This window comes from Cyprinus carpio, chromosome A6 (assembly GCF_018340385.1).
Source record: "Cyprinus carpio isolate SPL01 chromosome A6, ASM1834038v1, whole genome shotgun sequence".
Taxonomy (NCBI): Eukaryota; Metazoa; Chordata; class Actinopteri; order Cypriniformes; family Cyprinidae; genus Cyprinus; species Cyprinus carpio.
The window spans coordinates 28,701,802-28,715,261 of record NC_056577.1 but is presented as its reverse complement, the minus strand read 5'-3'; the positions used below and the strand labels follow the sequence as shown (position 1 = coordinate 28,715,261).

The following is a 13,460-nucleotide window of genomic DNA, read 5'->3' as shown; positions in this document are numbered from 1 at the left end:
AGAAGGAAAAACTCAGTTTATAAAAATACCTGTGTACGTGTGGACATGGCCTTTAGCTTTGTGAAATTATTCTACATAAAACACCTGCATGAAACGGAAACAGCAGATGGGCTGAATGAGACGCAGATTCACTCTCTGACAGCAGGTGGCGTTTGTGGAACAGCAGTGTTTACTTGGTTACTGCTGTAAACAAAGCAGCGCTGTGCATATTAGCACTACTTTAAATGCATAATACCGAGCCAAGATGAAAAGAAAACACCATGTAAACTTTTCTAAAAACAGTCAGTTCCCCTCAGAAACACATCCATATAAAATTCAATATTTATGATTTTCTTCCTATATTTTGCAGTGATCTTGCTCTGCCTGCTACAGTATTTTCTCCTCTTTGCATTCATCTTCAGCGTTGCGGGCCTCTGTTAATGGCCATTTACAGACTTAATATAATATTAACGTAATATTTCCATACAAATTACATTTTGAAGAATTTTTTTTTTTTTTTTGCGATGCAGTATGTGTGCAAGCACAGAACAGAGATAGTCTAAAATAAAAACAGCCCAGTCGATCGGTGCATTTCTACTCCACTGTATAAATTAAATATAGATTAATCATTGTTAAAGCTAAAAATTACTCGCCAAGACAGTTATTTTTACTTACTTTTGTATGTATTTGTCTGGCCATCATGCAGTCCTTATTGTCGAGCCCTGCTATATGTATTTAATGTGAGTAAAATGCATTGCTTTATTTTGTATTGTGACAGGATTTTATTCATGTAGCATGATATTGCTCACTGAAAGTCCCATTATAATAAAAAGCGGACTTCCAATAAGTTTAATTCAGTAAGCAGTATTTCAGTAAGTAGTATTTACCATCATGAAATGCTTAGCAGCTGGTCTGAATTATAAGTTGCTATAATTTACTGATTTATAAGTTGCTATAATTTACTATACTTTATTACACGGCTCTGTGGAATACTTGATTCTGGTTGGTCAGTCATGACATTCCGAGGTATGTTATCCCTCGATAACAACCGGTAAAAACTAATAACACCGGCTCATCCGGGAACTGAAGTCGGCGCTGTACTCTTGCTAGGAACTGTTTTTTACTTGGTGGAAGCTTTGCATTTGTTAAGCTAATAAAATATTAAAACTCGATTCAAAATTGTGTACAATTATTTAATTATGTCATCCTGGTATCGTGGACTCTCTCTCTCGTTTCATACAAATGCAGCTGCTGCCATTTTGCTATTATTGTTTTGAACGCTGTAATGAATTATAAGATAATTAACAAACTGGTAAGATTTTAAAACATTTTCGTCTTAAATCTTTTATCGCCATAATTATTTAGGTGGTGAAATGTCATGTAATTAGTGGTGTGACTGCACCGTATCCCTTAAATGTCCGTCTAGTTTGAACTTGCCGGTTGCTCACAAATGCTTTCCTCACAGACAAAGGCAAATACTTGTTGCATGAATTAGTTTATAGAAAGATTGTGATAGCAGCATCTGGAAAACAAATTCTAATTTTATGATTAGCTGGAAAAGTCAAGAAAAAGGTTATTAGTAATGCTAGGGCCTGGTGGTATATAGTGTGGTAGATAATATATTTGCATACTGGGCAGGACAACTTTATCTAATTTAAGCATTTTATATAGTATTCAGTTTATTTATGGTCACGTGTTTCTATTTTGGCTATTTTACAACAATTTGAAGCAAATGCAGCTCATCCGGTCAGAATTCAGAGAAGGAACTGTCAGTTTTATAATAGAAGTCGTTATTGTTTTACAGAGAGAAAAAACAGAAAATTCAAGACATCAAGAATAATATAAAAGAAGCTATAGAGGTAAGTGTTGAAGCTTCTTGAGTTATCAAACAGTAATCAAACATGTACAAGTGTGAACGCACTGAAACTGATCGTCTTTTTTCCTCTACAGACTATAGTGACGGCAATGTCCGTGTTGGTACCTCCAGTCCAGTTAGCCTGTCCCGCAAATAAGTTTCGAATTGATTACATCCTCAACTTAGCCAATCAGAAGGACTTTGAATTCACATTGGTGAGTAGAAAGTTATTCTGTCATCCTCGTTTCGGTTTTCTTGAGAGTCTGTGTACCATCTCACTATTACGTTCCGCCTTTTAGCTGGACATGCACAAGACGTATTTAGTTATGAAAAATTTGACATTTTAATCAAGACTGATGAAGTATAAAGGTAAAAATTGATGAAGTGTGTGTGAGTGTAGTATGTACATCTAAAAAAATAAATGTTAGGGCACCTAGAGTGTTATGGATGTTTGTGTCGGGCCCGTGTGTGTTTTGATGGTTCTCCTCAGTCGTAGGGCCTTATGTGCCGTGTGGAATTATAATTAGCAACTATTCTTTGCTTGGGGACAACACATAGGTGAATTGAAAGCGCCCCACCTGAGGGAAATGTGGGTGAGTGAACGTGTGACTCTCAGGTATAATGGTGTGGCGTTCATTACGACTGATTCCTTGTAATAACCTCTAAACTCTCCCTTAAGAGGGCCTCACCTGAGCCACACACCTCGTCACCCAGGACCTCCCTGATCCCTCATCACCTAGACAGGTGCTCTGTGTCTAGGGAAAGGGGAGTGGAGAGCCACCCTGACTTGCGCCAGTGGGCCTGCTTAAGATTTAATTACAGACAATTCAAACTTGGTGGCCCTATGGACTTAAAAACAGAGAACAAAAACAGCTCACCTGTTGGTTTAGACATTGTCTTAAATAGTTACCTGCATTATTACGTTAACATTACTAGAATTATTAGGTTACGAATACAATGAGTTGGAATTTGACAGCTAAAAACTGGATAGACGTACAATGACTATTACGCAGGAAGCTGGTTTTTCTGTAAGGATTGACAGGAGAGCTGCGTGATTCGGAGTTGATCGTTAACTGTTAAACTTCAGAGTCGAGTGCAGGAAGTGGTTCTAGTTTTAGCATTACTACAAAGAATATACTGCCCCACCCTCTCTCTCTCTCTCTCTCTCTCTCTCTCTCTCTCTCTCTCTCTCTCCCTCGGTGGCCCCAGGGCCCGCTGGGAACCAGTCTGACTAGTTGATTGTGTTGCAAGCAAGAGACAAAAATAAAAAGCAAAAGCAATTATTGACATTTATAACTCAGTCATGCCACTTTAGGATATTAAGACCCATTGAAGTTTATGGACGACATCTATTTCAGCTCTGTTACATGGCGAAGTTGTAATATTTCCATTCAAAAACAAAACAAAAAAAACCCTTCTGTAGCTGTGAAGCTATCGAGCTAGGAGGAAACTGGTGAAGCATATTAACATAACGATTTTAAAATGAAGAGAAAGACAGATGTAGACAAGATGAAGAAAAAAAACACATTAAACCTGTTTTAACATCATCTTTCACTTGAGATGGTGTACACCAGGCCTGGGCAAAGTAGCTAAAAATTTATTTTTTACCGTGTGATCATACATCTCAAAATTATTTATATAATAAATATGAAATATAAAACTATATCATTTTATTCACAAATAAGTTTCTTCAGTAAAAGTGCATGTAAGATGCAACAGCAGAAATAAGGCTTTTTTTTTTAATCAAGGCATTGTTTTCCATACTTTAGTCATTTTTATTTATATAATAATGTACAGCAGTTTTAACCTACATATATATTTTACTGTTGTATTAAATACCAAATGAAGACTCCCATGATCAACTTTAAATGATGGAAACAAATCCTTATTTATCAAATCAATCTTTTGAAACATGGTTTCAACTGATTCACAGAAGTGAATTTAAATGACCCACTCTACTGCTGTTTTTGCTACTAAAGTTAAAATTTGGAGCACTCTTAATGTCTGTCTTAATGTTCTCATACTTTTTAAATACATATTGTTCATACATTGCTTAATTGAAAACTCTTAAATATTCTTTATATTGCCCAGCCCTACCTTAAGCATGTTGTAGAAAAAAAAGAAATGTTTTTATAGTTTCAAACCGTGTTTATCCACTGAAAACTATTGTTTTACGTGCCACGCTTATGTTGTTTTTCACTGACGCATCTGGTAAAGGTTCTTTACTGTGAACATTCCTTAAATACCAATCATTATTTTACAGCAGCTTCAGCTTTACATTTCACATTCTGTAATTTAGTTTGTTTAAAATATGTATATTAGTTAATATTTATATATTAGTACATTTTAAAAAAAATTTAGCTTGAGGTTGTTTTTGCTTGTAATTGCTGATCAACTTTAAAGTATCAATATTTTGTATAACATTTTAAAATATAATTAAGTCCTAATATTAATATTTGTTGTAAATCAGGTAAAGTTTTGCGTAAAGGATGAATTTATTTTTAACAATAACATATTTGCTTGCATAATAGCATATGCAAGACGGTGTCTTATATATTACAATATAACTGTTACAAAAATTCATATACCCACAAAATAAATATTTAAGGTAAATGTAGTTAAAAGCTGGTGGGTGGTGGGATTCTCAAGTGTGTGGCTCTTGTCCTACACATTTAAAAGCGTAGTGGCACTCCTTTTTAAAGGAGCTGTGCCAAAGTGAACGCTACCATTTCTGAGCACATCAACAAAGATCAAGTGAGACAAAGCCCTGTTCCCTGTCGGGACCACAGGCCGGTCCTCCTTTGTCCCCATGCGGTGTGCACTGACCCGTTTGCTGTTCAGGTTCATGCCACCACATATAAACAGCTTTGCAAGGTGTGTCCCGCTTCATGTTGTATTGGCTCAGATTGGAAGTTTTTCATTTCAAAGGCTCATTCATGCTTCACCATCGCATCTGGATTGCAGTGGGCGGTCAGAATCGTTTAGTTCTGTCTTGAACTCCATAAATGTGCCTTTTGTTATACATGAACTGCGTATGTTGTTTGGTGTTTATGTATGTAATCAGAAAGGAGACAGCAGAAGAGCTGAGTTGAGGTGTATAATGTTAATATCTACCACCACGTTGTCCTCTACAGCTTGCAAAATAAAGTCATTTAATTTGGCTTTATATCTTTTTTTTTTCCTTTGAAGATGCACAGTTGATTCATCTTTATGTTTGTTCCCTCGTGGCCTCTATGGTTCATCAAGAGTTGATGAAATCCTAAATCAGACACAGTATTCCTCTGTTGGGTTTGAAAACGATATTTATTTTAGTAGTAAACACCTTCTTGTGATGTATTCACTGATCACGAGTCATATGACTGCTCATTTGAAAAACTAAATTTTTTTGTCCCCTGTAATTCTATACAATTGATTTTTTTTATCATTATTGTTCTGTTGAAATCTGAAAATTAACACTAGACTCTTTCTGAATGACTCAAATATGTTGGTAGAACCACTAAGGAATTAAAATTTTAACCAGAATCTGGGATCCTTGCGTGCAGAAATCTCTAAACAAATTCCTGATTGGTTCTCCAGAATCTGTAATGGACCAATCAGTGTTTTTTTTTTCTTTCTTGTTTTTTTATACACAGGTAAGCATGCACTAAAGAGTCTGTGCAAAACTCACAAACATGTAAAAAAAAAAAAAATGATATGCAGCCAAACTACCGAGGTGTAAAAGATTTGCCTGGATTCCGACAGCTAGTTTATGGGTTTTTCTTCTCTTCCACTTGTCTTCCCAACAGGAATTTTATGAACACACAAAGACCCTGTGGCAGGATGAAGGGGTGAGAGCTTGCTTCGAAAGATCCAATGAATATCAACTGATCGACTGTGCACAGTAGTGAGTATTTGGTTTCTTTTAAATGCTGGGTTTGAATTGCGTTTTAATTGTGCAAAATTATTAGTATTTGAACATTAAAGCTTTGGAATATTCTTGTACTTGTTGGTCAGACCGTTTGCACTCAACTCGCTTGACTTGTTTGTGTGACTTTCGTAGCACGTTGCATGTATCGAACTGATTTGTGCATTCAAGAGGGAGGGAAATAGAAATGTGATGCGTGCAGAAAGAGAGACAGATGAGTGCTAGACAGATAGACAATTTCAGAAGTCACTGAGGTATGAATGTTGGGTATACATTGAAAGGTTTCCTGCATTGTGGCGCATATGTGTGTGTGTGTGTGTGTGTGTGTCCTGTCCTCTCCCACAGTCACTGGTGGTTGTTGTGGATCAGACGCTGGCCTGAGCCGTTTAGACCGGAAGTGGCCCCCCCACTGCTCCCCACTGCACGCTTATGTAAACGTAGAGCGGAGAAAGAGAGAGAGAGCTATTTTTAACTCGCTGGTTCACTCACTTGCAGCAGAAGGAGACTGTTTGAGAGAGGCAATCCGCAAGTATCGCAAATAATGCATCTCTCCTTTTGAAGGAGAAAAATGAGCTTGAAGTGAAAATGGTGACTACTTGTGAAGGTTCGGAGGGCAACTCCCAATCTTCCAGACTGCAAAGAGGGACGGAGGAGAATGACAGTGCTGTTTCGAGCGCGCACACGCACATACACGCGTTCAGCAAGAAACCAGCGTCGTCAAGCACTCGTCCTGTTATGAGCTCATTTTTCTGTCTGAGCGTTTTCAAGGCTCTTCCTGTCACATGGCCAGGTGTCCATATTGAACGCGTGCGTGCGTGCATGCGTTCGTGTTTTCATTCACCTCCGTTTCTTTGTACCTTCGAGACACAGCAGTATTGTGGGCTCAATAATGTTATCGAGACTAACACAACAATGGCTACGCAACTATGAAAAGAATACTGATGTATCGCAGGTCATCCCGCAACTATTTTTTTTTTCCCTCTCCTGACTAGTTCTTCCTGCATCTGCTAATGGCTGAGATAGAAAAAAAAAACAATGAGAATAGTTTAATTAGGGTTATGCTGTTTTCAAAGGAAGCAAGTGTATGTATTACTGAAATAAGCTAACTATGTTTCTACAAGCTTTCTTTATTTTTGTAAGCTAGAGAATTAGAAACGTTTACTTGGGGTTGTAGTATTCTCAGGGCAAACGTGTTTATAAAGCTATATTTTCTGTTATAGTGTTTTTTCTGTTTTCATACACTAAAGAAATGTTGTATTCCTCCTTTTTTGCATTTACTTTGCATAAAATTCAGTGTCCTGAGAAAATTAGTGTTTATATTTCCCTAAACTTTCCAATTCCATGTATTTCCATGAAACAGAAATGTTGCGTTCCTTCCTGCTAGCATTTTGTAAATGCAAAACAAGTGCATGATTTTTTTTTTTTAATTCCTGACAAAGGTCTCATGACTGAAATGTTTGTATTTCTGTTCTTTTGCATTTTTTTATGCGTTAGTTTAGTCAGTGTATTGAGAAAAGAAGAAATGTTCTTTGATGTTTTTTTCGTGCTTCCTATATTTCCATAAATTTTCAAATTCCATATATTTCCATATATATTTCCATAAAACTGATAAATGCTGTGTTCCTGTCTGTTTACATTTTGCAAATGCAAATCAAGAGCATGGAATTTTTTTTTTTAATTTTTTTTTATTCCTGACAAAGGTTTCATGACTGAAATGTTGCTTCCTCAGTAAATATTGGATTTCTTGCTGGTTACAGCAGAATGCAGCATTTTTTTTCTTTAGCATTATTTCCTGTATCAAGCACACCTGCCTGCAACTATATAGGTTTGCAAGAAGTGTTTAAATAGAGAAAGCAGTCATTTTTCTTTAGGGTAATGTTTAATGTGGACAGTAATTTCTTTGGAGCTTTCTATATTTTTGTAAAGCAAAGGAATATTCTTTCGTTAGTATAATGAAAGAAGGGTTTAAGGTTTTCAGAGAAAAAAAAAAGAAACAACAGAACTTTCTAAATTTGTTAACCAGAAAAGTTATTTTACTGCATTATTTCTTGTGCATAGAGCTGGAAAAATTATTAGGGTTATGCTGTTTTTAGAAAATAATTTGTATAATATTTTTTAAGCATAAAAATTGACTTTTTATTTAATTTTTTTATTAGATGTGTTTGTTAATTAATTACATTTCCTTCCAATTAAATTGTGTGTAGTACTAAATACATATATATTTATTCTTGGAGCTGTTATAGTTTTGTAAACCAGAGAAACCTTTTGTGTGCATGGTTTAAAAAAAAAAGTTTCATTAGGTTTATCTGTTTTCACAAAAAGTAAAAGAACCAACCCCCCCCCCCCTTTTGTAATCCAGAGATATGTTGCATTCCTGATGTGCATTCCGTAAATGTAAAGAAATGTTTCATTATGACTACCTGGGTCATTCTAAACCCCGGGTTAACGGGATCCTGGGTTATCTTGCTTCACGTTTCACACCACTTATACTTTGTTAAAAGTTAATACTGGGTAATCATAAGCTGCTGTTTCACACTGCACATTCCTAAACCCCAGGTTAAAGTTCTTATTTGTGTATTTGCAGTGACAGCGCAGGGCTCCAGACTGTGACTAAAACAGTCAGATTTGCGACCCAAAAAATTCTAATTAAAAATTTGCAATTTATATTTTTGCTGAGATAGCCACTGGCAACTATATATGTTATGACTTAAAAATTTGCAAGTAATGCCTTTTTTCCTGCTTGTTTTGCAATCACATCTTTTGTTATGTTGATGTAATAAACTGAGATGATACGCTTTAGTTTTAGTGGGGGGAAAAAGACTTTCTAACAGTCCTCACTTCTCTCTGCCGAGCACCAGCGTTGACGGAACACCTGCTAAATGAGCAGGCTCCAGTTGTGGCAGCATAATAGAGATTGAAAATGACAGAGACGTGCAAAGTAAAAGTGCTTGAACAAACTACAACAGGTAAAGCAGTCAGCTATGTAGACGTTAACAATATTGTTAACATTTCTCGTTTATAATCAATACTAATAAGACTTTTTCTTATCAAGATCTTTAGTCTATATGCTGTGTTCTGTTATTGTGTGAATTTCATATTATTGGTGCCTAATATTGTTTCTTATAGGAGCCAGTTACTCCTTGAGTGAATTTTATTTTTATTTTTTTGTCTGGAGCCCTGCAGTTTCACTGATTGGACGAACACAGCATGCAACCTGTTTACATGGCTTTTCTCGCGCCAGTTATCCTGTCAGTTAAAAAATGTCACCACGTAGGTCCTCCTCGGCTGGTTTCATTGCTAATGGCACATTTACTGACACTGACTGGATATGCCACTTTTGGATGACAAACTTTCATGTAAATCACGAAAATCAACACTTCTCTATGAGATGCTATTAATTCAGAACGGAGAGTCACAATTACATTGTGGTGTCTAACAACCAATGCAGAGTACAGGACCATTAATCAACTCTTTGGAGTTTGCACAGTGGTTCATCAGGTTCACTACTTCTAACATATGTTAAACTGCTTAGAAATAGACCAAATGATACATAGAAGCGTAAAATATTTGTAATGAAAGAAGAATGAAGCAGCTGGTCCTTTTTAAAGTTCACAATAGTTTACCTATTTGAGATAAACTGTATATCCAACACTTACACATGTCTGTTGCGTAGCTAACCAGCCATTCATTGATATCCAGCCTTGGCTAATTTGTCAGTCAGTTCCCTAAATTCTTAGGGCCCTATGAAACCTTTTTTATTTTTTCCTAAATTCCGTTTTATTTTTTTCCAAATTCCGTTTTTTTCTTTCCAGTTTTAATTTTTGCTGGATTCAGTTTTTTTCCATTTTAATTTTGCTCAACTTCTTTTTAATAGTTACATTCAATTTTATTAATGAAACCGCATGTCTAATTAATTAAAATCATGAAACTTGTACATTTTCACATCAATTTCTAAAAATTTTAACAAAAATGACATGTTTAGGGCCCTATGAAATGTTTTATTTTTCTCACCATATTTTTTATTGTTACCAAATTCTGTGTTTTAGCATGTCTAATTATTTGAATGCATAAAACAACTTAATTTATTCATTTCTTTCTTAAAGTAGCCTTCAGAAATTCTTTGTTAGGGTTAGGGGTAAACTTTTCTTGTTATCAAATGAAGGAATACCTTTCCAGTTCTGTGTATGTGATATGATGCTAGTTTTACTCAAATCAGACGGTCAAATGCTTATGAAGTGAGTCTCAGAGCAGTTCTGGAGATGTTCTGCATGTTTACGTTCTCTTTTAGTGAGACGGCAGATGCTGAAATCACTGCTTCAGTATCTGCACCATTCATTAACAGAGACACGCAGAACATGCTGAATTCATATTTAAATCGACTTTTGCGGCTTAATATTTACAGATACTAGTCCATATCACGATTTGATTTCAGTGTAATGAGCAAATTTTGATTAATTCATTCAAAATTTGACAAATTCTGTAACATTTCACGTTAAACTGTGAATTCTGTTTTTATGACTGGATTCCACGATTCCGTCCGCCTTTCCCACATCGCAGAAATCATAGGGCCCTAAATACTGTGCCATTCAGTTTGTCTTGAACAGACTTTAACTGTAAGAATGTTTCCTCCTCACTCCAATTGACACATTTTCAGTGGTTTGACATTTCTTATTTTTCCCTCAAACTCTGTATTGTTTACTCATTGTGCAGTTCCTGTTACCAATGTGATGAGTCACGCTGTTCAATTTCTGATTGGTTGTCTGTTGCCAGGCATCCAGCAGTAACATTCTAGCACTGCTCCGTTACACAGTGTACAAGGTTGGCACCACAATGTGGGCTAACCCTCCTTCTAAATTACATGTGTGAAACGTTCCTTTACCTAGGGTTAGAAGCAGTGTTTAGAACGACGAGAATCCAGGGTTAAGTGCAGTGTGAAAAGCCCTTGAGATAGAGCAAAAGATTTACCACTTTCTATAAAATATCTGTTTTTCTGAAACCAAAGAAATGTTGCATCCTTTCTTGAATGCATTTCAGAGGGTGAAATTGTTTCATTAACAAACAAAAAAATAATTTTTACAAACTTTTTTTTTGTAAACCAGATAAACGTAGCATTCTTGCTTGTCTCACAGTTCCTAAACGTAAGCACAGAACATGGAGAGAGAAAATTCCTAAACCATCCGCCATGTTTCTTTCTCTCTCTCTCTTTTCTTCCCCCATCCCTCTTTTGCGAAATCAGACATGTTTTTTCTCTCATTCTCTTTTTGCTTTCCCCTCTCTTTTTCTGACTGGCCTTTCTCCACCTTTCCCTCCCTCTCTCTCTCTCTACCTCTCTCTCTCTCTCTCTCTCTCTCTCTCTCTCGCTCCACTCCCTCCGTCTTTCTTTCTCCCTTCACTCTTTCTCTTTCTGTCTGTCTCTTCCTCACTCTGGCCTCTCTCCAGTCACACAAGATTTGGAGCTGATAGCCTATTTATAGTGCCTGTGGTTCTGTCGCTATGACAACCGAGCTGGAGGCCAGGGCGCCAGGGAGCTATTTTTGGAGCGCCGCTGTAATGTCAGACACAGCCTTCTCTCTTTTCTTTCTCTCCCACCGCTCCCTCTCTCTCAGTTTCTGCTGCTTCCTTACTCTGGCATTGCAAACTTACAGAAGTGTGTGTGTGCGCGTTCACCAGAAAATGCTATAGATTACATATTATACTTGAAGAGATAAATATAACTAACTTTTTTTTTTATTTTTTTTTTTTTAAAGAAGTTGCTTTTTTTTTTTTAAAGGCTGAACTTCAAATCTGACGGATTCTATGAGATGTCACGTTTTAATTTTTTAAACGAGATAAAATAAAAACAGGCACAACCATTGCAACTACTACTATTTCTTTAAACAATAAACGTTTGTTGTTGAACACCACTGTTGTTTCTGAAAGGCTTGCCGTTAGATATCCTCTGTACCGTATCGTGCCACGCACACACACGCGGATCACACTGAGCCTAAACAGCCGGAAGCTGCCTAATCCACACTCTTAATACTCTACTGTTAACCAGATGAGCTGTAACATTAACCAGATTAGTAAGCGATGAGGATATTATCAGCTTTTCCATGCTAATACACCATTGGCTCACTCTTCTCTCTGTGAATAGTTTATTCTCTTTGCATGTTTTTTTTTCTTGGCTTTTCTTGTTTATCTATAAAGTGAAATTCCTTTATTTTTTGATTTTATGTTTTAAAGAAAAAAACTGTTAAATCAGCTATAAATTTTTTTTGTATTTATTTCTACTTCATGTTAAATGCTCCATGTTGTGGTCTGCTGTAAATGTAAATATTTTTATTATTATTAATAATAATAATAATAATAATAATAATAATAGTACTCTATTGTTTAGTTGCAGAAATGTTTGAATGATTTTCTTTTTTGGACAGACAATTGCATATTTATAATTTATTTGCTTTTTATATAAAATATACTGTAAATAGTTAATACATTTGTTTAAATTGCATTTGTTGACTGCAAATCACTTCCTAACATGCTTGCTAAAAAATTGTTTAATACACAGTTCATAATTAAATCAAATAATTAAGTGCTGATTAACAGTAAAGACTTTGTTTGGTTTTTTGTAACTTGGTTTACCTGGTTTGTATAACTACGTTTAAAGAGAGCAGATTTTATGGGTAAATGTTTCTGATATGTTTGGCATTTAAACAGTGTTTTGAATTTGTCGGGGAGTTTGAAATGTTTAGAAAACAAATTTTGATGAACAATATAAGTGGATAAGTAATTCAAAAACGACATTTTCAGGGAAAGTGTAAATACTGCAATTTAGTAAGAAGCAATGTTATGTGTAGTAATCGTAATTAAGCAGTTATATCCAACCATACAGTGCTGCAATATTACTGATACCATTTTAATCATTTCAACATTTTTATAACAAGTAGTCATTTTTTTTTTAATTCACTTAGCATATTGTTAGCAGTCAAGAAAGTATGAATACAGTTACTTTGGGTGTGTTTAGGAAGGTGCAATTTTGTAGGTAATAATAAAGCAGTTAGATCCATCAAAAATCTGAGATTTTAATAATTGTGGTTTTTATACTAATTCTTAATGGGCAATATTTCAGGGCTATATTTTGAAGGTAAAGTTAGCTGATGGGACAGATGATGTATAAAGTTTTAATAATCCTTTTTTTTATGTTTCTGCACTTTTACTTGCTTCACTTGCGTTTTACTGCAGTGATTTGTAGGGCTGTACAAATAATCGAATGTGATTATCATGCGCATCTCGTCAGTAAAGCTGGTTCTGTAATTAGTAGTAAATCTCTATCACCTGCTTTTAAATGGAGCGGTTTTTACTACTCAGAGCCTTAGTTCTCTAACAAGCTACGCAATATCACGTTCATTATCGCCGATGTATCGCATGATAATGGCATTAGATTATTTGCACAGCCCTAGTGATTTGCTTTAAGTGTGAGTGAGCTGCATACTTTATATAATAAATAAAGGGAGCTGAACAGAAATTCTGTGTAGGCCAAGTCATATGACTCATGTGATGCGTTGTGTGTGTGTGTGGTCAGACCATCCATTTACTGCTTGAAGTGTTTTTACTTAAATTCTTTGTTTTTGTTTTGTTTTTTAATTGAAGTTGGTGCCTGATCATATCTGCACTGCATGCTTAGAATAACGTAAAATAAAATGTGTATGCACTAATATCCATCTTGTGTTTTTAAGAATTTTA

At 35.6% G+C, this 13,460-nt stretch overlaps 1 protein-coding gene across 2 annotated transcripts in view; it reads left to right on the top strand.

Annotated features, from left to right (window-relative positions):
- The window catches only part of gnas (GNAS complex locus), a 35,347-nt gene that overhangs the window by 13,997 nt on the left and 7,890 nt on the right, over positions 1-13,460 (top strand). For both annotated transcript variants that reach the window (XM_042758883.1, XM_042758884.1), the window contains exons 3-5: positions 1,784-1,838; positions 1,930-2,049; positions 5,620-5,717. In XM_042758883.1, coding sequence (XP_042614817.1) covers positions 1,784-1,838; positions 1,930-2,049; positions 5,620-5,717 — 273 coding nt within the window. The remainder of the gene's footprint in view (positions 1-1,783; positions 1,839-1,929; positions 2,050-5,619; positions 5,718-13,460) is intronic.